Raw genomic sequence first — 27707 nt, 5'->3', positions numbered from 1 at the left:
TGGAAAAAGGAACGCCCTTCCGTGTAGCGATTGTGTAAACTCGGAGAAACTGTTAGATATACTAAAGAGGAAAGATGTCAACTGGAAAGAAGGACGACTAATACGAAACTTACATATATGAAACAAAAAGCAAAAATCAGTGTTGGCTGTAAAAAGACGGATTGGTTTCATATCGCAAGGAGAGTTAGAGAGGGATGCTGTTTATCACCAACTCTGTTTAATTTGTACGTAGAGGACATGTTCGAAATATGTTGGAAAAGAGAAAAATATGGTATGAAAATCGGCGATAAGAGGATTGTTAGTATAATTACGATTTGCGGATGACATGAATGTATTTGCTCAGAGTGAAAAAGAACTTGGAATATTGTTAGACAACAAAAGTGATGAAAGTGGAAGGGGAAAAGGATATAACAGTAATGGTAGACGGGGTGAGGATAGAGCAAGTGGAAAGATATTTGTATGTACAGAGGTACAGAGTTAACACAAGGTTGGAAAAGCGAAAGAGAAAGTAAGTCGGGCATAACAAGGATTTAATAGTAAGAGCAGTAAAATAGAAATTCAGTTAAGAAAGAGATTGGTAAAATGGATTGATAAGATAAGTAATGCATTAGTAGGTATTAAGTAGAATTGGAGAGGAAAGATGTACATTAAGGATCATGAAGCGAAGGAAAATTAACTGGATTAGACATATTAGTGTAGGCGCATATGTAGCGATTTACTTTTCTGTTTAAAACTCGTGATAATTTTTTGCACCAAGGTGTTTCCACATGTGTTCAGGAATAAAAAAAATCATGGTGCCAAAGTGAGATTTTCCATTTAGGTGCATAGCGAGTGTTTGTTAGCAAGGTGATTATTTGGTTCGAACGAGAGTTTTCCTATAGTATATTTGCTTTTCATATTCTATGCATTGCTAATTTACGAGATTTATATGAGGAGGCATATCCAAATTAATGTTACTTTATCCCAGCTTATGTTTCAAGTACCTAAAAGCGATCTACCATATACATTTTCACTCGCTTAGGCCTGGGAAATCACAAAGAAAATAATTGCGCAATTCAATGTACGAAAGTATTGAAACTGATTGAGCATTATATGTCTAATGTCAAGACCTGTATTGTCTCAATCAGAGGAGCATTTTCAAATAACTCTGATGTCAGTTACCTGTCAAGCAATCACGAGGAAACCCACACAATCTTACTTCTTCATGCGCTTGATGCTGCTAAGTCTAACGCCACAATTCACATCTTGTCGCCTGACACAGACGTGTTCATTCTAGCCATCAAAAGCCAGAAGGTTTCCTGAACTTGGAAAAGACACCTGCATTATCACCGGGAAAGGGGAAAATACAAAAGTCGCACAATTGTAACCAATTTATCAAGGACTTGGGGCGGATGTGGTAAATGCGCTACCAGGCTTTCACTGTTTCGCCGGCTGTGACACCGCAGGAAGATTTTCCGGGAAAGGAAAGCTGGCATGCTGGAAAGCATTATGCAAGCCACCAATGAGAGTGCTTCATGCTTTCAGCAGGCTAGGGAAGACACCACAACCAGACGAAGAACTATTAGAGTGTCTTGAAGAGTATGTTTGCCGTCTGTTCCTGCCGAACTCTAAACAAACCGATTTTGGCAAAGTTCGCTGGCATATGTTCAAGCAATAGCAGGCGGAAGCGGAAAAACTCCCCCCTAGTAAATCAGCGCTGAAACATGTGCTACGACCCCATTTCCAAGCAATGGTCTGGTGACATGACGACAAGGTGTTAATTGATTTGCCTGACGCCACAGACTATGACTGGATTCTCAAGGATGGCCAATTTTCACCTGTTATCACAGACATGAAACCGAAGCTATTTTGGAACTTGTGAGATGTATGTGTGGTACCAGCCGTTGCAGAGGTAACTAACTGCTCATGTTATGCAGCTGGAATGGTCTGTACTCTGATGTGCAAATGTGAAGGATGTGAAGAAATGTGTGACAATACAGATTCACGTTTCTCTGATTCACAAGACGATGAGTACAGTGGCGAATAGATAAGGTTGTGAATAAGCATAACATTCTGTCGTTTTGTTTGATATTAGAAAGACCTAAGAGGTCAAATGAGATTTCAGCAACGCAACTATATACATCTGATGTTTACCATAATATTCAAAGGTACAAAATTCACTGGTTTCCATTTTTTTAATTTCAATTTTTATATAATTTTTGATTAAGGTCAATCTGTCATTGATGACAGGAGCTATCATAGACATTTGCAAATGTCAAAAATGCGGCCCGTAAAGTGACAGGTGCGGCCAATAAAGTGACAAGCGGCAGGAAACGTAGTCTGCTCCGCCTTTGTCATGGAAACTTACATTTTCTGACAGAAAGTAGGTAAAAGCGAAGGTTTCAGGACGATTTTGGGTAAAAAATATTTACCCAAAATCGTCATGAAACCTTCATTTTCATGCCTACTTTATGTCAGGAAAGTGTTTCCATGACGGAGACAAACCAGTCTACTTTTCCTGCCGCCTGTCACTTTACCGGCCGCACCTGTCACTTTATCGACCGCACTTGTCACTTTACCTTCCGCACCTGTCACATTGCTAAATGTCTATAATGACTCCTGTCATCATTGACAGATTGACGTTAATCAAAAGTTCTATATGAAAATTGAATGAAATTGAAGTTGAATGTTAAAATATGATTTCGGGTAAAATTTAATACAAAACTCGTCTATAAAATGACATTACTTGAGTAATGTGTCATTTTCCTGACCTTTATGTAAATAACTATTAATAATAAATTCAATAAAAAGTTTAGTTATCTCTGTTTTTTGATTTTTTTCTTCTTAAATTTGGTCTAGGTCAAAAATGACCCTTTAGGTCAAATGTCATTCTGGCACCATGACTTTTCGTGTTCAGTAACATCCTAAGAACAAAAAAATATAAGGTGTCAAAAATTATCACGAGTTTTAAACAGGATTACATATGCCTCCACACTATATAGTTGTTGAAGGAAGTAATCGAGGGGAATGTTCAGGGAGGAAGAGGAAGAAGAAGAAAGAAATTGGTTGACGACGTAAAGGTGGAAAAGAAGGATATGAAGGAGTAAAAAGAAGAGCAAAGGATAGAGAGTCATCAGGAGGCCTGCAATAGCACACAACTAATGAGGATGTTGAATGTTTGGCCCTTTTTGTGTAGGTACAGGGTGTACCTAACTTGAATGTTACACCTTGTAGGTACACACCTGTCAAGTGCGTAAACTTGAATTCTAAAAATAAATGATTAAAGAACGATGCAGAGCTAAAGTATGTTCCACACTGCGTTGTTTTATTTGATATGATTGATTTACAATAATTAAAGGTAAAACGATCTTTAGGGGTGAGCTCTGCAAAAAAAAGTTCCGCGAGAATTTCCCCCGTATACCGCCTCCCAGTCCGAACCCTATCTGGAGTAAGTTATTAAATCTCAGGGATAGCGGCTCTAATTGCTCCAACGCGATGCAAGTATATACATATCTCTATAATCTCGAAGACATTTGGTATCTAGAAATCTTCAAATATGAACATCAAATAGTCTTATTTGATAATGGTTTTTAATGAATTGTCAGAATTTACATTTGTTATTCTGAGGTAATATTTTTTCGCACCTTCTACCGCATCTCCCCACATATTAGAAACATTTTGACAAGATGGGAGGGGGCATTTCGTATATTTGGATACTCTTTATGATCCCTAACCAATTAAAAAAAGCCGTGGGAAGAGAGAGGTAGGAGAACACATCAAAATTGATTTTCAGAATTAGTCGAAGGTGAATTATTAGAAGAAGAAGGTAATTTGAAACTAGTTAACAAGTTTGAGCCTTTACTAATGTTTCTTATATTTTTATGTTACTTTCTGATTCTCCATTGTAAATTAATAAATCTAACAAAATCGAAGAGTTTTTATTCTAATTATAGGTTACTCTTTGATTCTAGTTACGCTTTGCTTCTAGGTAGAAGTAGATTTTATAGTGTTTTTCATGCAAATAATAACTTAGTACCTGTGTGGCGCATTTTTCAGAAAGATTAAAGTAAAGTAAAGCGAATGAAAATAATCAAATTTGTTTCAAAAAACGTATTTTAGTAAAAGCTCTGATATTTGTCAAAAGTTGATACTTTCATTCGCAATATGAATTCTATCACGAAGTTAAAAAGTGCACAAACCAACATAGGCGCTTTTAGTAGTTTTATTAAGTGTAGTCATGTTAATTATTCGTGATATACAACCGTAAAATATACGTTTTAGGTAATCGCGCGAGCGCCGCGGGTTTACTACCAGTTTATTTATTAAGATAAATAAACGTGAAACAAGATTATTTTAAAAACTGGATTTGCACCATGTGATTTAGATTCCCATATAATGTTTGATGTTCAAAACGACGAATAGGCATTCTATTTTAACAATAAAAATTAAATAAAATGATCAAGTAGCTTTTATAGTTTTCAGTTGCTTGGGTTGTGTCCTGCTTAATTTGATTTTGCCCTTTGAACCATTATCCTTTTTCATGTTAATGTAAGTTGCATTTACCGCATTAAAATAGATAAATTATTGTTGGGAAAAGTAAAAAAAATCCTCATAACATTTATCAAATGAGCCTTTATAACAACAATGGAAAAAAATGAAATGATATGGGGGTTGTTATCAAGCATACCTTTAACAATTGCAGTCGAAACTTATATTCTAATAAGATCTACAAATCTACATTTGTCACCGTAGGAAAGAAAACTTAGGTACTATTTATAACAAAACAAAAATTACATTGCGTGAATGTTAATAAGGGCCACTTTGTCCCGGCGGGCCATAGCTTGACGAAAGACCTCCGCCACTAACACCAACGCTACCTCCTCCTCCTCCTGAAATGCTTCCAACGGATATTCCACCACCACTAACTGCACCTGAAAAGCTTCCGCCCGTAACACTTCCACCGCCAGAGATTCCTCCAGGAATTGGTGCGGTGATATCCACACCCAAACCGCCACCTCCACCAATACCTACACCGCCAACACCTCCTTGCTTTTGCGTCTTGTACCGAATGAAGTAGACTTCTGGTTTTGAAGGCTGTACGGGTGGAAGCGATGGAATTGCGATATCCGCCACTTCATCCGGTTTCTTCACCAGAACGTAGATCAGCGTTTTTTCTTGGTTTTGCGCTTGTAGGGCGATCTGCTGAGCTGTCGGGGTGGGATACGTGGGCGCCTTGATGAATATAATTTTGTAATGCTTCGAAGACTGGCCGACGCTTATCGGGCGCTGCGGGTGAAATTCCTCCGGGTCCGGTGGCGCTACATGAACGTAGACGTGCTTATGTACTATGGCACCACCATCACTAAAACCCCCACCGCCGCCACCTGATACGAAACTCCCTCCGCCACCGCCGCCCGATACGAAACTCCCTCCGCCACCGCCACCCGATACGAAACCGCCTCCTCCGCTACCACCCGTAATAAAGCTTCCACCGCCGCCTCCACCTGAGGGTACGTTATAATGATATTGCGGCCGGCAATGTGCGATCGCAACAAAACACGAAATCACCTAAACACAGTAAAATAGAGGGCGGAAAAATAAGCGTTAAAAAAATACTTACAAATACGATCACATTCATCTTAAACACAGAGATCTTCTGGATCTAGACCTTCAAGGGAACAAGTTTTTATACCATTGTTAAGTACTAAAGTAATCAAACCCCCGCCATGTAAGTAAACACCATCGTCGAATATCTTTAACATTTAGATAAGTGAAATTCGGGTCATAACCTCTTCTTCTTCTTCTTCACTGATGGATATTGTTTGGATAGAAATGTGATGTGAGATGGGCGTTAGAAATTTTTTATATAGCTAATTAACATTCGGTATCTATCGATTAGCATATTAACTAGAATATTTTCTCTTGACCGCGACCTTGAGCTTTACAGATTTATCGAAATTTCTACGACCGTGCGAGGGTTAAGGTCGCGGGCGCCGAGAAAGTGATCCTAAATAGGGATCGTACCGTGGTGGCGACTTCCGAAATTAATTGTATCGAATTGTTAATGGGAACATGTTTCAATCGAGATAGTAATGAAATAGAAATTGTATGAGTTGCAGATGATGGGTGTTAATCGAATGACATCACTACTTTCTTTTACAGAGCGTAGGTTAACATTTTGGACTACGTTTCGGGTGCAAGATGTATGTTAAGAACACGATTCCAAGTGGATTATTTAACAAATTTGATTATTACGTAGACATTTCGAAAGGCACACGACACGTGACAAAGAAATTATGTGATAGGGATTAATGTAAAATTATCAGATTATACTTTTAAGAACGCTCTTTCACTTTTCCATTACATTTATCTGATAGCTAACCTCCCATGTAAGTTAAAGTTTCCAACAGAAAAACGCTAGTTTAAAAAAAATACATTTATTTGTCACCGTATTTTTTTGCAATAAAAATAATAATGATAATAATAACATTAACTAAGTGAGTAACGTGAAAAATATGTACAAAAGGTAATGGTAGATGGACTATCACAATCCCACAGGTCAGGCAGGTAGGTACAGGATTAGGGGAACCCCGTATGATCTCAAGTATTTACGAACTAATTAATAAGGGCCGCTTTTTCCGGGAGGTCCGTAGCTAGCGGAAACGCCGCCGCCGCTGTGACCTCCTCCGCCAATGTGACCAACGGAAATGCCTCCATCGAGGCCTCCTCCGCTAATGTGTCCGCCGGAAATTCCGCCTCCGCTAATGTGTCCGCCAGAAATACCGCCTCCGCTAATGTGACCGCCGGAAATTCCTCCCCCGGAAACGCCGCCTCCCACTAGTCCACCTCCGTCAATGAGTCCTCCGCTTCCGCCGCCGCCGCCAATTAAACCGCCACCCGAATGGTCCTTTTGTGTCTTGTACCTGATGAAGTATACTTCTGGTTTGGTTGGCTGAGTTGGTGCCGCTTGTGGAATGTGGATTTCGGGGGCTTCTTCGGGTTTCTTCACCAAAACGTAGACCAGGGTCTTCTCTTCGTTTTGAGGTTGTACTGGTATAACTGGAACGGTCGGTGTAGGAGGCGTAGGTGCCTTAATGAAAATGATTTTGTAGTGCTTCTGAGCTGGCGCGACTGGGTAATGTTTGGGAGGGTGGTATTCCTCCGGTTCTGGTGGAGGGACGTGTACGTAAATATGTTTCTGTACAACTGAACCGCCACCGCCGTGATAATCGAAACCGCCTCCTCCTCCAAAACCGCCGCCTCCTCCAAAACCGACGTCACCGTGTCCACCTCCGCCGAATCCAATCGAGCCTCCGTGCGACGCAAAGCTTCCCCCACCGTGAGCAAAGCTGGCACCGCCGCCACTTATCCCGAATCCTCCTCCTCCACTAGCACCGAATCCACCACCGCCTCCCGTTATGGAAATTCCGCCACCATGTCCACCGGGTGCACCGTAACTTCCCGACGGTGGCTTATAACTGTATCCGGCTTCCGGCCTGCCATTAACAAGGGCCGCCAATGCGGCAACGAGCTGTAAAACACGCAGCTAAAAATCCACGCAAGAACGCCACCATCACTCTACTTACCACAAAAGCTCTCATTTTACACTCGAGTAGGTAACTGAAGTTACCCACGAAAACAACTAAAAGTTATTGATAGTGGCATAAAATCAGACCATCGTTTTATAGCTCATCTTCATCCCCACTTGCACGCGATATTATTCATACGGTCACTAAATACGATATTATTTTAGTGGTGAAAAATCGGGTCACATCCTCTCACTAAAACGCAAAGGCGAACGTTGAATCTGTATCAGATTCATTAAGCCGTCACACGGAAGCGGGGGAAGTGTTAGCTTTACCCGGCTCGTTTTTTTTAAGAAAAATTCGGGAGAAAGTAATGCCATATTCATTGGTTATTCCACGCTCAACCTGAGGTGTAATAGATAGAACACGTAATAGAAACAGACCGAATTAAATATTCTGTTCGAGAAAATCCCGTTAAGATCGCATACGAATTTTAATATCAACTTCCTCGTTTGTAATGGCCATTAAAAATCAACGAATAATGAAAGTAAAAGCAATGACCGCTTAGCGGCTACACTCGCAGATGCGACAAGTGAAGGGGTTTCTGTTTTTCTAGAAAAGTGGGTCAAAATCATCTTTTTTTCTTCTCTCTTCTCAATCGTACGGTGCGAAACATTTTGCACTTAATTTAATTAAATTGTTTGTGAAAGATTACGTAAGAATATAACTATTATGTAAAGAAAAATTACACCACTTTTTTTCTACATATTTGTAAGTCATCTCCATACAATTAAACGAAATTATACAATAAAGAGCGAACATCGCGGGCGTCTGAGGCGTGAAAAGAAAGAGAAATTATAGAATCCTTGAAAGTGCACTTCCCATCGAAAGCAACAGCAACAAAAAAAACGCATTAAATAATAATACCAAGAAGAAAGTTGGCGCGGTTCTTGAAACTCAATGCCACTTCAGCCTCCAGCGTACGATCAGAAATGAGGAATTACAAAAAAAATTGGTTTTGATATCATTAAATTCAGGATTTATCGAGTGATTTATTTACCTGCTTTCGCTAAAGTAATTTTTATACAGTAATGGAATGTTAAATAATTCTGTACGAAGTACGAAGAATTTAAATAATGGAAACGATCCCCGGGATTTAATTTAATACCGCCTTCTCACGAGCTGTGAAGGGAGGATTACGAACTTCCAGATTTAATAAGAATAAACCCTTTTAATTTAATAAAATTCGTGCTACAGTTAACGAAGATAGGTAGACACAATTATCTTGTAAGGTTTGAATAGATATTCTGCTATGGGGTCAAAATAATTTACTTTATTCAAAACTCAAAGTCTCAGAATTTTGTGAAATATCTCAAAATAAAAAAAAAACTCCGAGGAAGATCCCCATATTCAATAGTCTTGTTACATGTGGTATATAGGTTAACTGTGCAATGTTTAAATGGCTGTTATCGTGGTCACGGACCGACAGACAGACCATCGACTCCCCTATAAAGCTTCCATCGCTTTGCTCCGTCACTTAATAAATGACTCAGGGATCTACGAATATCTCAAGAGATCTACGAGGAACTTTAAAGATTTTAGGAGATCTCGAAGGTTCACCGCAAATTTAAAAGCATCCCGAAATATTTTATTTGGTTTTATGTAGTTACTCTTTACCAGGAGCTGAACGTGCTCTCTGTCTAGGCCGTACAATAGGTGTGTTCTAACCGAATTCGGCATTATTGCGACTGGATTTAGTTAGCACCCCTAAATCGGCACCACAATTTGTTATATCTCCAAAATATTGTGCTAAATTGTGCGCCAATTCCCAAATTTTGTGCGCCTCTCGTTTACGAGAAAATCAAAATTTTCCGTTGGGGATCCATCAACATCACACCAACACAATAGTTGTTTCTTTTCTTGAGTACTATACGCAGATTAAAATACGACCTTTATCGTAACACCCTGTGTATTATGAGCCCTTGGTATCGAGGGATCCCAGTATTTGCAATATGTAACGCACTGAAAAACTATAAAGGGAACATTATGATTCCGTGTCATAACATTAAGTCATTGTTTTTCAAGATAGTAAAGTTTTGATTGCGGCAGATCCCCCCCCCTAGAGATTTTGTTTCGAGGCGCAGTGTGCTTTTGTTTAAAGTAACAATTCCCCAAAGTTGAGATTCCGAAAAACGAAGCAAATATTAATAGGGTATTGTGGGATTTTTCTCATCAGTCGCTATTTAAAACATTGACAAAGTTAGAAGATAAATTCCTTTCTGCAGAGGCACCCCTAAATAGCATTATGCGGGTCACTCTGTAATTGGGCGCAGGCCTGTTGAGAGCCCTGAACAAGAGAGGGATAATAAATAAATTAGCGTGCCAATTTGGAGGTGTACCTTATTATTGCTTATATTTTCTTATTATAAAAAGCGATTCAAAAAATTCACCATCAGAGTTGGCGGTGGTAAGGTGTTTATCGTAAAAAAAAAGTCAATACACTTCAGACGGACCTGTCAATTTTATCCATTAAATTAAATTAAAAATTCAAACGTCTAATTAAGCTAATTGTCAGTTACATGGAATGTTCACTTCCATTGCCAACTATGACGCTTCACTTCTTTTCTCCGGAATACAATGGTTCAAATAAGAAAAACAAATTACTATCGGGCTATCCAGATTTCATTAAAATAACTTTTTTTAAAATAGAAACTGTACACCTTTATACAGGAAGATTCACGCGTATACCCCGTTCGTTAGCAGTTTTTAAACTTGCAGTTGAGAGAGAACCTTAAAAATTGGTTTACAGCCATAATCGACCATTGCAAAATGAAGTAAAATAATTTTAAGATGGCACCGCTTCCGTAAATACCGGAAGCTACGCCATCTTGTTTTTAGAAACATACTAGTTGCTATGGGCCGGGTTACTTTTCAAACAAATTATTTTATAATCTAAGAAATTTTCCTCTAGTCATTCTCGGGAGATTTGATCCATCATGAAAATTGGACAAATTAATTTGAACCCTAAGATAACACTGTTTGACATTTGATTCGAATGACATTTCAAATGAAACGTTTTCTTACAAAACCTACCACACCTAATGAAAGAATAAGAATATTTTCCAATAATTACAACCCCCGCAATGGAGGATTACTATACATATAGGTCTGAATATAATCATAATATTCGTAATTTTAAAACCGAAGGGAACTTTAACCTTAAAGAGCAATTGAAGGGTTGCTTATGGATCATTTACACATATTCGACTAACGGAGTACAAATATATGATGTACTACAAAAATTACAACCCCCGCAATCGAGGAGTACTTTACGTATGAGTCTGAATGTTCTAATAAAATTCGTAATTTTAAAACCGAAGGGAACTTTAACCTTAAAGAGCAAATGAAGAGTTACTTATGGATCACTTATACATAATCGATTAACGAACTACAAATATTTGATGTACTTACTACAAAAATTACAACCCCCGCAATCGAGGATTACTATACATATAGGTCTGAATATAATAATAAAATTCGTAGTTTTAAAACCGAAGGGAACTTTAAGCTTAAAGAGCAATTGAAGGGTTGCTTATGGATCATTTAAACATATTCGATTAACGAAGTACAAATATTTGCTGTACTACAAAAATTACAACCCCCGCAATCGAGGAGTACTTTACGTATGAGCCTGATTTTTTTAATAAAATTCGTAATTTTAAAACCGAAGGGAACTTTAACCTTAGAGAGCAATTTAAGGGTTGCTTATGGGTCATTTATACATAATCGAATAATGAAATACAAATATTTGATGTACTACAAAAATTACAACCCCCGCAATCGAGGATTACTATACATATAGGTCTGAATATAATAATAAAATTCGTAGTTTTAAAACCGAAGGGAACTTTAAGCTTAAAGAGCAATTGAAGGGTTGCTTATGGATCATTTAAACATATTCGATTAACGAAGTACAAATATTTGATGTACTACAAAAATTACAACCCCCGCAATCGAGGATTACTATACATATAGGTCTGAATATAATAATAAAATTCGTAATTTTAAAACCGAAGGGAACTTTAACCTTAAAGAGCAATTGAAGGGTTGCTTATGGATCATTTACACATATTCGATTAACGAAGTACAAATATTTGCTGTACTACAAAAATTACAACCCCCGCAATCGAGGAGTACTTTACGTATGAGCCTGATTTTTTTAATAAAATTCGTAATTTTAAAACCGAAGGGAACTTTAACCTTAGAGAGCAATTTAAGGGTTGCTTATGGGTCATTTATACATAATCGAATAATGAAATACAAATATTTGATGTACTACAAAAATTACAACCCCCGCAATCGAGGATTACTATATATATAGGTCTGAATATAATAATAAAATTCGTAATTTTAAAACCGAAGGGAACTTTAACCTTAAAGAGCAATTGAAGGGTTGCTTATGGATCATTTACACATATTGATTAAGCGAAGTCAAATTTTGCTCTGCTACTACAAAAAATACAACGCCCGCAATCGAGGAGTAACTTACGTGAGTCTTGATTTTTTTAATAAATCTAATTTTAAACCGAAGGGAACTTAATCTTAAAGAGAATTGAAAGGTTGCTTATGGATCATTTACACATATTCGATTAACGAAGTACAAATATTTGCTGTACTACAAAAATTACAACCCCCGCAATCGAGGAGTACTTTACGTATGAGTCTGATTTTTTTAATAAAATTCGTAATTTTAAAACCGAAGGGAACTTTAACCTTAGAGAGCAATTTAATGGTTGCTTATGGGTCATTTATACATAATCGAATAATGAAATACAAATATTTGATGTACTACAAAAATTACAACCCCCGCAATCGAGGATTACTATACATATAGGTCTGAATATAATAATAAAATTCGTAATTTTAAAACCGAAGGGAACTTTAACCTTAAAGCAATTGAAGGGTTGCTTATGGATCATTTACACATATTCGATTAACGAAGTACAAATATTTGCTGTACTACAAAAATTACAACCCCCGCAATCGAGGAGTACTTTACGTATGAGCCTGAATTTTTTAATAAAATTCGTAATTTTAAAACCGAAGGGAACTTTAACCTTAGAGAGCAATTTAAGGGTTGCTTAGTCATTTAACATAATCGAATAATGAAATACAAATATTTGATGTACTACAAAAATTACAACCCCCGCAATCGAGGATTACTTACATATAGGTCTGAATATCTAATAAAATTCGTATTTTAAAACCGAAGGGAACTTTAAGCTTAAAGAGCAATTAAGGGTTGCTTATGGATCATTTAAACATATTCGATTAACGAAGTACAAATATTTGATGTACTACAAAAATTACAACCCCCGCAATCGAGGATTACTATACATATAGGTCTGAATATAATAATAAAATTCGTAATTTTAAAACCGAAGGGAACTTTAACCTTAAATTGCAATTGAAGGGTTGCTTATGGATCATTTACACATATTCGATTAACGAAAATATTTGCTGTACTACAAAAATTACAACCCCCGCAATCGAGGAGTACTTTACGTATGAGTCTGAATTTTTTAATAAAATTCGAAATTTTAAAACCGAAGGGAACTTTAACCTTAGAGAGCAATTTAAGGGTTGCTTATGGGTCATTTATACATAATCGAATAATGAAATACAAATATTTGATGTACTACAAAAATTACAACCCCCGCAATCGAGGATTACTATATATATAGGTCTGAATATAATAATAAAATTCGTAATTTTAAAACCGAAGGGAACTTTAACCTTAAAGAGCAATTGAAGGGTTGCTTATGGATCATTTACACATATTCGATTAACGAAGTACAAATATTTGCTGTACTACAAAAATTACAACCCCCGCAATCGAGGAGTACTTTACGTATGAGTCTGAATTTTTTAATAAAATTCGTAATTTTAAAACCGAAGGGAACTTTAATCTTAAAGAGCAATTGAAGGGTTGCTTATGGATCATTTACACATATTCGATTAACGAAGTACAAATATTTGCTGTACTACACTACAATAATTACAACCCCCGCAATCGAGGAATACTTTACATATGAGTCTGAATTTTTTAATAAAATTCGTAATTTTAAAACCGAAGGGAACTTTAACCTTAGAGAGCAATTTAAGGGTTGCTAATGGTTCGTTTATACATAATCGAATAATGAAATACAAATATTTGATGTACTACAATAATTACATCCCCCGCAATCGAGGATTGCTATACATATAGGTCTGAATACAATCATAAAATTCGTAATTTTAAAACCAAAGGGAACTTTAACCTTAAAGAGCAATTGAAGGGTTGCTTATGGATTTACACATATTCGATCAACGAAGTACAAATATTTGCTGTAGGTACTACAAAAATTACAACCCCCGCAATCGAGGAGTATCAAAAAGTGGCAATAACTCAAAAACGGATATAGGCATACAAAATGTAAAGTGAGTAAAAGTGACACTCAAATTGAAATCTACATTCATTTCTGGCATAAGAAATAGTTTTTGGCTTTTTTTGATTGCCAATTTTGAAAAATCGCAGCAGCCCTACACACTTTTTCATGACTTTCAGTGGAAAACTATGTAAAATTAGCACAAGAACATGGATTATATACAACGAACGATATTATCAATGACAAGAATGACTACTGACATAGTGCTCTTAATTTGTAGAAAACGCGCTGCAATAGTGTTTATAGCTTTTTACTTCAATCCTGAACAATTCGTTCATGCAGAGTATCTCTGCACAAACCTTGCATGTCCATAAAAAGACCAAAGGACAAAGAGCGCGTAAGCAAAAATCGAAAAATTATCGTACAGCTACCGTTAGATAGATGTAGTGTATTACACTTTAGAAATTGAATCACTTATTGCAACATTTCAAAGTACATGTATCTATTTAATCTAAAACAGGTTGAAAAACATTTGCAAATGACGAAAAGTTGGACCATTTAATCGCAAAGGTATACCAAAACTGGAAGACATTGAAAAAAACCTTCCCCATTTACCACATTTTAGGCAAAATTATTTATTAGACAACCTGGTTAGTTATTGCACCGTGTACTTGCATCCTATACTAAGAAACGAGATAAGAAGGTACAAATTTTACCGAGACTATAAAAAAATGAATACACGTTTTAAAATTGGAAACAAAAAAGTTGAATAAAGGAACCGTCTTCGTCAAGTAAATGGCCCCGAATAATGGGCTGAAAGAAACGGTCCATGAATGCAATGAATGATTCACAAAACAAAAAGAGTAATTGGTAAAAGGGACATATTAAAACGAAGGATTGGCCGCCTTCCGCTTGCTATTGCAATAAGGGCTTTGTTCGATAATTGCAATTGGCCTTTGTTTTTACTCTTTATATTTGCAAATAAAATTTTGAAGTTTTATTTTTTATTTTGAATCTAAAGTATTTATCGTAGTCTTTTAGGGAAACCTGTAATTTCAGGAAAAGTCATTTAGTGAAAACGATGATAATTTGACGTGTGTAGTAGTTTCCCTTCCCCTTCCACATCGATAAGGGATACCATTTATCGATCTCGAAGGGGAAAAGAACCCAATCGCTTAGCCTAAAAAAGTACATTGTGCCGCAGTTTCGCTAAATGACTACGACAAAGATTTATACTCGAAGTATTCTAGTGAGGTGGAGAGGTGTGAGGGTTGTAACTATAATGGATCAAGGAGCACATTCGATATCCCAATTAAAATACGCAAAACCTTCTCTGTCATAATTTATTCAGAAAAGGGTATCGGACCAATTTAAACGGAATTACGGCTGACGTGTGTCGACGAAACTCATTATCAAGATGGAAACGTACTATAAACGTATTACACGAGGTCAAATGTTATAGTACCCTTCTCTCGGAGACTTAAACCACGTTTTCTTTTAATTTAATAGATATTTTAAATCCACGGTAGAAGAGCTCAATAAATTAGGATTTCCCCTTCTATTTAACATATGAAATTTAGTAGGTAGCTTCTTTTGACAGGAATGTTTATGATGAAGTTTGTACTGAGGGAAAACATTGATTTTTAACAAATTCTGTAGCAAATAGTTCAAGCTGATGCCATTAAAAAAAGAAACGTATAAAACAATTAAAACTTCAGCTTACAGTATAATTTCCTGTGGTCTTTCGGTTGGGCCAGGAGGAAATGGAAATTGTGACTAGAAGAAAAAGAAAATTTCATCGTAATCGGTTCATTCGTTTTCGAGATATCGTGCTAAGGGACAGACGGACAGACCGAAAAATTATAAACTCGCTATGGAGATCGTTAATAATGAAAAAAATGTGATCATTATTAACTAAACATTTCTCAAAATTGTCATTTAAAATTTTTTCTCAAAATTCACTGTAATTACAACATTTGTTGGAATGAAAATGGATGAAGAATTATCATGGAAGTTACACTGTGATATTGCGGCAAAGAACTGTCGAATCTAAGCTATCTACCAATTACAAGATTGGCTATCTAGATCAGGACTCATAAATGTGTACTCTCGCCTTGCCTAAAATTTATAAATTTTTTAGGGAAGGCAAGCTAATATTAAAAAATTATTAATGGTTCAAAAAAGCATAATTCGGATAACTTTCAATATTCCCTTTAAATTAGCTTATAAAAATACTTTCATCAAGTATAACATATCAACACTTCCATTCAATTACTTATATAAGAACGTGGTGTTTCGTTAACGAAAAATGTCAGTTTCAAGAATGCGGTGATATTTAATAAAAAAATCCAATATGGCGTCCATAAGTAAACATTTTAAAGCAATGCAGTCAACTATATTATTAGCAACAAAGATTTTAATGGCCTTTGCTTAGGAAAAATCCCCTAATAGAAAAAAGCTTCCATTTGAGATCATTGCTTTAACAGACATTTTCAAAAATTAAACTTCTACAGGTGACCAGCTCATAATAAGGATTCCATAAGAATTTAAATGCCAAGTTTAAATAGGAAACAACGAACTCTGAATTTGCACTATTAATTCTTAACGCTCACATTTCCTATACAAGTAATTTACGAAATTAGATAGATATTTTGTTAATTTCCACAGTAGGTACACCAACTCCCAGTCGATGGGTTAGAAACACTTCATGTAAGAGTGGAGTTCATATTACAATTTTCATGCCACACCAATACTTCTGCGGTCATAAGGCTGGAGGTAATATTGATTACAGTAGAGAATCGGCTGGTTGCAGTAAAGATTCAGTTACTTTTACCAACTTTTACAATTTACCATTTTAGAATGTGATGTTTTTGCTAAATCGGCCATAAAAATGTAAATTTAGCAGTTCGTCTAAAGTTGTAATGTTTGTTTAAGTTTAGGATTATTCTTTCCATGTTGTTTAGCGCGAAGGTGGAAAGTTTATTCCATTTGTTTTTTTGTATTTTACTCAATTAATTAGATAATGTCTCATTCACCAGATAAGCTAACGCACCAAATCTCATCGAAATTTAAAAAAGCGAAGTTATGCAGTGATATGGAATGACTCAAATCAAATGCTGACGTAAAGTAAAAAATCGAGTATTTTGTAATATTCTCACTAAAAATGGCCAAATTGTGTAACAAACACTGTATCAAACGTTATGTAAGTGACTTATCTGGCGACCTTTTACGATAAGAAAGATCTATATAAAACTTAGTTACAGTCGCGACTACACACAGTACAGAATTCACCACCATGAATACTCTTGGTCTAATTTGCTTCTTCGCCACCATCTTGGGGGTAAGTTATATGCACCGTTAGTCACCGAAATAGTTTTGCAATTTTTCTTAGGCTTACGGTTCGTGCTCCTTCAAATTTTCCGACGAATTAAAACAATGTGGCGAATTACACGGGTTCACCGATGAACAAGTATTTCATCACTACCACCACGGTTATACAAGCGAGGAAGCTCCAAAGTTTAACCTATTTGTGGAATGTGCCTGGGATAAATGGGGATTTCTGCTTCCTGGCAATAAAATAGACTACGATGCCATTAGATCAAACAAGGTTAGCGACTTTCTTGTCACTGGAGTCTGTAACGATGTACTGAAAGTGAGAGAAACGCATCCCTTCATTGAGGCAGTAAATACGTGCGAAACCACAGCGCCTGCAGATATTCGTGCCGAAACAATTCGATTTTGTATCACCAAACACTTCAAGGAGAACATTAGCAAATAAGATTTTTGTGGAATAAATAAACGCCGAAAGACTTCTACTTCTTTTACCTTTTACCCTTTGGTTAAGTGTAATTAATTGTACAGGGTGTAAATCGAAACGTGGAACATAGACGTTTAACATGGGAAATTACTTTTTCTTTGCGCAAACGTTTCCTAATTATTTTACGCAAAAATACTTCGAATAAAAGTTATAGAGATATAAATTCTGCATCTAAATCATGTGAAACGATTATTCTACCTCTTCTTGAACGAGAAAAAATTAATTATAAAGATTCTGTTTTCACGAGTTTTTAGTCTGAGTAGCCATGGACTATGTTTTTCTTTTATCATTCCAAATTGCTAATGCCAATAGTTACCCTATTAAGGGTAGTAAGGGATAGTAATCTATGACTGAGTTCCAACCGGATTTCTTACAGTACAGCTTCATTTTTTTTTCAAAAACAGTCATAGATTACTTTTAAGCGCATTTTTGCTATTATATTCGTTATGGCTGGCTGCCCGGCTGAGATCTCAGCAATTACAATAGCTAGAGACTTTAAATTTTCACTAAAATCTTTCTGTTATAGTGTCGATGTGCATGCTGCATTACTGCATACTGATCTGCATCACCAAAAATGCGCTTTCATCATGCATATGCTGATTTACAACTTGTTTTTAACAATTTGCAACGTTTAAAAGCACTCCGCTACGCGTCGTGCCTTTAAACTAGTTGCGCGTACTTTAAAGACTTGATTATACACTTGTTTCTCAATATACTAATTATCTAACGTATAAAAAATATTTCTAAGCTAATTTCTAAAACCTAGTTAGGTACCGGAAATATCGAAAGTATTTTAAGAACATCATCGGCAGATAGATGAACGAAACAACGATAAATTCATCCTTTAGAAATCTACCTACATAATGTAAATTAGCCAAATAGTTTACTCAATAACTATAATAACACGGTCCACTTTTAATTTCTAATAGCGAAATCCGCACTACTAGTAGCGTAGATATATATTATCGTTTGGGAGGGTAATTGCATTTCAATGAAGCGATTACCTTCATCTAATTGCAGTTGCAGCATTGCGGTGACTGCGTGACCGAATGTGACAAGGCCACAATTTTAATCCATTTTTCCAATACTAATCTTCATGAATAAAACATTTCTATAAACTATAAATTAGATTAAATTTCACAAAATTAACATGCAAAAAACGTACAGGCGACATTCAGTTAATTTTCCATCAATTTGCTTTTCACAGAGAAAATTTAATTAAACCATCAGATAAGACTGAGGGGTAGTTTGCTCGTAAAGAAAAGCGTTCCGTCAGAGCAGTTATGCGTGCGGTTTATAAATAACAAATTATTACACTTGCATTTAGTTATGGCAAGTAAATCAAATTAGAAAGGACGTTATATCATCCGTTTGTCACTTTTTTAAAATGTTTATTAATTATTTTGCGTAACTAAAAGTGCGTTTTATTCTCGAATGGCGACCCGAAAAACATATTTTGCTTCCTTTTAAAGCAGATGCTTAACGCATAATTGGCATTTTAAATATCTTCCTATGCATAAGTCCTAGTTTATTCAAAAATGCTAACTAAAATTCATTTCAGTGTGTTGCTACGGAAACCACGTCAGGTCAGGCGAGACGTAAAATTATTATAAATACTAAAATGTTGATTTAATTAACTCTGAAATGTGAAGTAGAAAGAATATTATATTTCATTTTATGACATAATAAATGAGAATACTAATTAGCAGCACGCATAAGAAATTTACAAATGTTTACCTACAGTTAATTTTCAAGTTAATTACACGTATCTTGCTCATCATTAAAAAAGTTTACAAGAAATAATTTTGTACTACGATGTCCACAACTGGATATATATTTTTAAAAAGAGAAATGCTAAGAACTAATGCAGACTTTGTGAGTGAAATGAGATGGGGTGGATGTGGAGTAGAAAAAGGAGAACACTTCACCTTCTATTACAGTGGAGATAAAAATAGAAGAAATTGAGTGGGATTTATGGTTAATACGAAGAAGAATAAACGACTGTAATAGAATCATAGCAATGAAAGTAGATGCGATACCAAGACCAACACTAGTCATCAAGGCTGACTAGTGATCATGAAGATGAAGAAATAGAAAAACTGTACGAAAGAATAACAGGAATAGGGATGCTGTAAGATTGTGATGGGAGATTGGAATGCCAGTGTGGGAAAGAAGGAGGTTACGGGAGTGGTTGGAAAATACGGACTCGAAGAAAGGAAAGAAAGAGGAGATAATCTGTTCGAGTTTTGCAAAGAAAATAATTTAATGTCACCAACACATGGTTTGAGAACCATAAAAGAAAGAGCTGCACCTGAAAAACACTAGTAAATCTATTTAGAAATTTGGAAAAGTTCCGAAGGACGGAAGAAAGTGTGGAGAAACATTGGAAGAGGGTGAAAGAAGAAAATTGGCAAAGAGTGCATCGGTTTCAGCAAGGGGCCAAGAATAACGAAACCTTCGATAACAACAAAAATAGTAAATAAGAGGGAGGAAAACAGGAAAGCTAAACATTTAGGGACAGATAAAGGAAAAATATTGTACAGAAAACTTAATACTGGACCAATAAAAAAAACGGATAAGACAGGAACAGCATGGTTTGAAAAGGAGTGTAGGGAAATCGAAGAACTGGAGAAATTAGGTAGACAAGGTTTGATATATAATAAAGTGAGCTAAATAGGGGGAAAAAAGGTGGAACTATGACAGGAACAGAAATAGAAAATAAAAATGACAAGTTGCTGACAGAAGAAAGCGAAAGTGTTGGGAAAAATTTGAAGAGAAATTGTATCGAGCAAAAAACAAACAAAGCTGACAGGGGAAAGCGGAAAATCGGCAAGGAGTGCACCGAAAGGAAGCACAGAAGGACAATATCGGGTAGGCATTCTAGTAACTAAAATACAGTCATAAAAGAAATTAAGGATGGGAAGGCAACAGGAGTCGATAATATCCCCTGCACAGATTTATTGAAACGTCTACAAAGATATGGACGAGAATATAGGTGAGGAACAGTTTGGTTTCAGAAGAGGAATGAGCACGAGACACGCAATAGGAGTGGTGAGAACGATATTTGGAAAAGGGAAAGACATTCGATTGGGTAAACTGGAAAAAACTATTGGAGATACTAAAGAAGAAAATACGAAACTATATATGAAACAAAAATGAAAAATCAGGGTTGGCTGTAAAAAGATGGAATGGTTTGATATCGGAAGGGGAGTTAGACAGGGATGCTGCTGATCACCAACTTTGTCCAATTTCTATGTAGAAGACATGGCAAAGGTATGTTGGAAAAGGGGAAAATCGGAGGGAAGAGGATTGTTAGTACTTATTGGCGTATGACATGATTGTATTTACTGAAAGTGAAAAAGAACTTTAGATATTGTTGGAAAAGATAAACGAAATGAAAAGAGTATAGCTTAAAAATTAATAAGAACAAAACTAAAGTTATGAAAGTGGGAGCATGTAACAGTAGTGGTGGACGAGGTGAGGAAGTGGAAAGGTATAAGTATTTAGGTACAGAGATAACACAAGGTTGGAAAAGCGAAAGAGAAATTAAGACCAGGACAGCAATGGCAAAACAAGCACCTAATAGTATAAGAAGAGGATTTTATGCAGTAAGGTCGAAATTGGTAAAATGTTTTGTATGGAGTGTTCTAACGTACAGTAGTGAGAAAAGAGATCAGGAAAGGTTGGAAGATTTGGTAATGGAGAAGAATGATGAATATCAAATGGACTAATAAGATAAGTAATGTAGAAGTATTAAGTAGAATTGGAGAGGAAAGATGTAGGTATATTAAATAAAGATCATATAGGGAAGGAAAATGAACTGTATTGGACATGTACTAAGAAAGAACTGTTTGTTAAAGGAAGTAATCGAGGGAACTGTTCAGGGTGAATGGAACAGAAGGGTTGACGACCTGAAGGAGGGAGAGGGGTGAAGGAGTAAAAAGAAGAGAAAGTCGTGGAGAAGACCCATCAGGGACCTGTATTAACGAAATACTTCTAAATAATATTGAAAGTGATTTAAATTTAAGTCACTTTATGGACTTTTCCCTTTTACGTAATTGGTATCCCTATGGATTTTTTGATACAGTTATGCAATTGTTTCACAGTTAATATCAAACGCAATTTAATACAATTTAGGCTTTACTCTTGTAGCAATTAACGATTTTTGTCAAGTGTCACTGTACACAATTATATATTGGAACAAAACAAAAATTGTTGTGCCTCGAACTTTTAAGACATTTTTCTCAATATCTGGAAACAGAATTTAAGACATTATAATAAAAGATTTACAAAACAATAGAGCCTCCAGAGTAGATCTTGTCTGGGACCTCACTTAGAGGATAGTCTAAAAACTGCAGTGAGAACCGAACGAGGTCCGGGAAAGCGGTGAAAATTCCAACCTTGCAATTGTCAAAGTTTTTTAAAATCCACAGACAATAAAGAGGCTTTGTTTACACTTCTGCAAAGTTTGCCTGAAGAAATTTTGACATGCAATCTGAAGAAAATCATTTGCAACTCCGATCCAGGCAAATCAAATTTAGGTGAGAAGAATCCTAGAAGAAGGCGATGTACGTATTGTTATACAATATGCCTATGACCAAATACAATAAGGTAAAAAGAGCATCTTGGCAAAAACTGTAGTTTCAGATGTACCTAGTTGTTTTATGCATTAACCACATTTTCTTCCTGCAAGAAAAAGGTTTAAGAGAACTTTGGATCAGCTATGACTATCGGGAACTCAGAAGAAAACCAGCACATTTTATAGCTGAAAAATTAGATTCAACTAAGTCAATTGCTTTACGTGACTTTTATGCCTTTGCGGGCTGCAATAGCCTTTCATCGTTTGTTCTTAAATGCAAAACGAGTTGCTTTAAAATCTGACAAGAAAATGTGGAATTTTCGTCAGCTATCTTTTACGGTGCAAATAAAAATACTAATATTTATGCAAATAGGACGAGTTTATTTATTGATAAAAACAATCCACTGCAAGTTAATTTAAACATTATGAACCAAAGTCCTTCTCCAAAACATTGGGATTAAAAATGAGTGGATGATCATTGGTTGGCCATATGGACTACCAAATCAGCAGTTTATGAAGTATTCGAAGAATTGAAAGCTGCAGGTGAGGTTGTTCTTCTGTAAAATGGTCTTGCAAATCCTCAAATTTAAGATTTCTCGTTTGTGCAAAAATTGCCAAGAGTATGTAAGAGTATGAGTTATGTAATACAATAAATTGTTAATAACACTAATACCTAATGATTCTATTATATCAAATGTCAAATGAAGATGAACATATCGATTTTGATCAAGAAATATAAATAATGTACAGACTCTCACGTTTAGCTAATTTGTTAGTGTTTTGTAAATATATTTATTTGTTACTCAGTTGTAAACGTTGATTAACAAGACAAAACGCAAACGGGTAACCGTCATTAAACGCTACTGACTTGTAAAACAGACAGCTGACCTGTAAAAATTTTACAAGTTAGTAATCTACTAATTTCATTGGCCAGAATTAATGCGAAGTCTCTATTACATGGATAACATGATATTTTAGACATTTCCTCAAAATCAATTTAAGAACTAATTATTTACGTATACTATTTTATTTTTTTTTTAATTTTATTTAAAACGCATTTCACAAATAATTTCAATAACAATATTCAAAGTAAATAAAAAATTTCTTCTAGTCTGAAAGAATTGTTGAAAGTTCCCATAATGCAACTTGCATTCCCTCTTTGAATTGCAATACTAATTTTCTGCTTTAAGAAAATATACTATTGTTTACAAATGAGTAACAAATAAAATATTGTACATTATACGCCAGATAATAGTTTTTACTGGCTCTAGGAGATGACAGGCTCGCCCCATGGCTTGCCAGTCAACTTCTCCTATCGCCAGTAAAAACTCACTTACCTGGCTAATAATATAAAATACTATTCATCTGAAAATTGGTTGTCAAATTTAAACTGCTCATTTACTTTGAGGTTATGTTTAAGCAACAAAGTTAGCACCCTGAATTGATAGGGAATTTTGTGGTCTACAAAAAAAATAACCTCAGCTTTTCTGCAAAACGCTAACAACACACAATGCAGTTTTAAGTTCGGTTTAGCCCAATGGTCATCTATTTCAAATAGTTTCAAAAGAAAGCGATGGTATATCAAATAGGTATAATTAAACACTCTGATGTACACGCCTAAGTCCGAAGGCAATGAAAGAGTGAAAGGGGGCTGATGGTACCTTTCTGCATATTTTTTTAGTGAACAATTTTTGTCATGGCTGAACATAAGTAAAATATTTAGTGTTTCGGTGAAAACGAATCATTCTCAAGGGCATTTTTTGCCTAATACAAAAATATTCATCAAATTTGAGCTTCTGTTTTACTGGTGGTTATCAAAAAAGATAAACGTAGTTTTCCTGTAAAATACCAAAAACTAAAAAAATGCACTTTTAGGAGTGGCTCACCCTCCCCTACGAAAAGGTGGTGGATGGATCCCCTCCTAAAAATGTTTGTTTTGGTCCACCTCCTCGTAAATAAATTGATTTCAATACCTTGCTCTTGTAGAAATCCGCCACCCCTATCGATTTGTGCTTTTTACGTTGTAAATAGAACAATTAATTCGAATCTCTGAATATATGTAGTGAACAATTAATATACACTGTGTCCAAGATAAGGATGTCTATCATGGGAATTTCGGAAACTATCGAGAGATATGACGATGGTCAAATTAAAGAAAAGTTGCGCAAGTAAACGGTTACCTATTATCATGCATGCCAGAAAAACCGAAATTTGCCGATTTGACTCATTTGAGAGACTGCCAATACAACGTTTCCTTTCGAAGAAATCATCAGCCTTATTTTTGTATATGGCCCATAAAAAAAGTGCATACTGTATTGAATACAACGATATACGGCACACAAAAAAAAACAAAAGTTGGAAACTGTTGGTTTCAACAGGGTGGTGCACCCGCGCACAACGCTCTAATCGTGAGACAATACATATCAGAGAAGTTTTCCATTCTCCAGGAAATTTGGTATTCTGGTATGATTAGGGCCGAGATTAGGGCATTGTGCGTGGGTGCACCATTCTGTTGAAACCAATAATTTCTAACTTCTGTTTTTTTTGTGTAACATACATCGTTGTATTCGCAATAAAAAATGACCTCAAAGGTGTCTTGTAAAGCTTAAATAGTGGCAATGGGAAAGTGTTTTTTTAATTTGTTCAAATAGCATCAGAAAACAATAAAAACGAAATCGACAAATTTCGGTTTGTCTAGCATATCTTGGGAAGTAATCGGAATTTTGCGGTTTTATTTACAGCATAATAATAACTCTTTAAATGATTTTTTCCGCAAAATGGCATTCAACAGCTGATATTTTTTATTTATTTATATAATATTTATTTAAAAAATGCTCCATTAAAAAGTAAAAATGGCTTCCATACGAAAAAAACAAAGTTGATGATGGGTAACCGGAGATAAAACGTCAGAAGGAACAAAATGGCCATAATAATGTGTCATTGATTTTGAAATATCTTTTTAAATAACTTCGGTAAAAAAGTAGTTGGATTTTTTTCATTTTTCAAAAGCATCAAAATACGAAACTTTGCCTAATTTAAACTACCTACCTATCTCATACAGTTTCCGAGATCCCCATGGAGGCCCTCGAATTTTAATCAGCCTATATAGGTACGCAGGCGACGTCACAAACTGACGTTTAATCAAATTAATAATGTTGCATTTGTTTTGTAAATTGTCACACAAGTTATCAAGGCATATGTGATTAAAACAGCATAATAATAAATTGCATTAAATTTCAAAACAGCCCAGTCCGGGAATATAAAAAGGACCCTTCGTACAGTTTTCTTAGTAATACATTGATTTATGCATTGCAAATTGATTAAAAATATGTCGTTACATTTTTGTTAAAATCGACAAATTAACAAAACATTCTGTAACAGTATGATCAAACCCATTTTACCCATTATACATATATGAACAATCATCTTAAGCAGAAACCTCTAGTTTTTAAAATATTGTGGTAAAAGGATTTGGAACAAAACTTAACTGTGCGGCATTAAATTTCTGTGAACTGCAACTAACAACATTTGATAGTAGGACAGCATTAACCATGGCACAGATTTTATCTGTGACCATGGTTATAATACTTCGTTTAACATTTTGTGAGTAAAATAACGTTCTAAATTTAATAAAATTTTGGAGTCCTACCAAAAAAAACTACAATTGAGATAGTAACATTTAACTCTGAAGATGCAATTATGTTATTATATTTAACGCATTTTTTACAATTAAAAAAAGTGCTATTGTTTGCGTTTTGTGCGTCCGTCCGTCCATCCAGGCCCACTTCTACAGTGTTGAATTACTTTTAGGGGAATGGTCCCAGAGTCTAGAGTCCTGCATTATATAGCGTAGATTTGGAATGTATGCCAGGCGGCCTTTAAATGTTTATGTGTAAAAACCCCCTCCCCATTAATCATCTACCAAGAAAGTAAACATAGAAAAAAGCTACCTTATAACCCCACCATTTACTAAGCTATTCCGGTTTAAAAAAATGCGCTTTATCTGCACAAGAGTTGTGCAAAATTTATACTTGTTTTAATTGGTTGGTTACACATAGGCGATGTTAACTAGGAAATTGAGAATGAATTTACAATTTTTGATAAAACATAAATAAACAGAAAAAATTCACTCGTGTTAAACAAAATTCCAAGTTGCTTGATGTGATGTGATTATAAATAATTCATAATGTACCTACTGCTATTAATTTACACTTTTAGGCAGAAGGGTGTCTTCTATGCTCAATAATTCGTTACTGCATGCCATCAACGTGCCAGAAAGATTCTTGCTCCAGAAGGAGAAAACTCAACAACAACACCACCATTTCCAAAGTCATTCGGGTCAATTATACGTTTTCGAGAATCAAGTTCACCTCAAGAATGCCGTGGTTGAAAGGAAGAAGTTCAGAGGTGAGGAGGCTAATTTGAATGTGCTCATTTGGAGACGCCCCATAAACAGTATTTTACCTTGAACTGTCAGAGGTCGTTTAACGTTTCGAGAAAAAAATATGGGGGAAATTTTGTCCCCTGACCGCGAAGGTAACGTAAGCTTTGCGGATGTTACGACAAACTTATGCTTACGTAACGACGCCGACAAATTTTCACTTTTATCAGAAAACTTTAAGAAAACGATCAGTATCCTGATGATTAAAATGGTACGTAAAGTGTATAAAATACGAGTATCAACCCTCTTGCGATGCCGTCATCGAATAATCCACACTTGTAAAGTGAAGGATCATATTAAAATCAATTTCTAAATGAAAATCTAATATTGCATAAACGTAGAAATTTTGATCGTAATATAATAAGAAAAGGTCACGGAACGCCTTGATTGATTAATTATATCACGAATTAAAATCCGGTCCATATGATTAATGGTGAGCATAACGCAAGGCAGTATATAAATCTGCATTTTTTAGCCTTCAATAAAAAAGCCGTAGAGTTATTTACTCTTCATTACGTGATAATCGCTTCTGGTCGCAAAGGTCTGTGCTGAATTTTTTTATAGGTATTCAAAGCTATAATGTAATTTATACACATTATTGCAGTTGGCAACCAGGTAACGGTCTACTGACTATTGCAGTGAAAGATGAAAGTAAAAAAATGGAAATGAATAATAACGCATCGCGAATCGAATGGGTGGAGCTGGTTATAGTGCTCATAGTTAACCTCAATACCGTAACGACTTCTGCACATTATTATCTACGTGCTAGGATCCATCTTTACAAAGTCTTGGTGCTTGATACCATCAGCACTAATACATACAATCGGTGCAATGAACGTTAGAAAATCGAGTGTACTTTTCACATTCTCTAAAGGCAATCAATATTAAAACATCAAAACGTGTCATAATTATAAACCAACAACGCGAACACCTTTCT

The 27707-nt window shown here is 35.6% G+C and overlaps 3 protein-coding genes across 3 annotated transcripts; 1 reads left to right on the top strand and 2 right to left on the bottom strand.

The window, feature by feature from the left end:
• Positions 1-4591: 4591 nt before the first annotated feature.
• On the bottom strand, positions 4592-5789 carry LOC116174022 (H/ACA ribonucleoprotein complex subunit 1-like). The gene is made up of 2 exons (XM_031491799.1): positions 5600-5789; positions 4592-5547 (listed from the first exon to the last, which is right to left on the bottom strand). The coding sequence occupies exons 1-2, from the start codon at positions 5615-5617 to the stop codon at positions 4786-4788; spliced, it is 780 nt and encodes a 259-aa protein (XP_031347659.1). The 5' UTR covers positions 5618-5789; the 3' UTR covers positions 4592-4785.
• A 611-nt stretch (positions 5790-6400) lies between these two features.
• Positions 6401-7724, bottom strand: LOC116174021 (H/ACA ribonucleoprotein complex subunit 1-like). Its single transcript, XM_031491798.1, has 2 exons — positions 7566-7724; positions 6401-7510 (listed from the first exon to the last, which is right to left on the bottom strand). Exons 1-2 carry the CDS (start codon positions 7578-7580, stop codon positions 6599-6601), a joined length of 927 nt encoding a protein of 308 aa, XP_031347658.1. The 5' UTR covers positions 7581-7724; the 3' UTR covers positions 6401-6598.
• Positions 7725-17165: 9441 nt separating this feature from the next.
• On the top strand, positions 17166-17748 carry LOC116174023. The gene is made up of 2 exons (XM_031491800.1): positions 17166-17273; positions 17325-17748. Exons 1-2 carry the CDS (start codon positions 17229-17231, stop codon positions 17709-17711), a joined length of 432 nt encoding a protein of 143 aa, XP_031347660.1. The 5' UTR covers positions 17166-17228; the 3' UTR covers positions 17712-17748.
• The last annotated feature ends 9959 nt before the right edge of the window (positions 17749-27707 follow it).

Source organism: Photinus pyralis, unplaced genomic scaffold, assembly GCF_008802855.1.
Source record: "Photinus pyralis isolate 1611_PpyrPB1 unplaced genomic scaffold, Ppyr1.3 Ppyr1.4_LG6, whole genome shotgun sequence".
Lineage (NCBI taxonomy): Eukaryota > Metazoa > Arthropoda > Insecta > Coleoptera > Lampyridae > Photinus > Photinus pyralis.
Note: the sequence above shows the minus strand (reverse complement) of the source record. Positions and strands in the feature narration are given on the sequence as shown.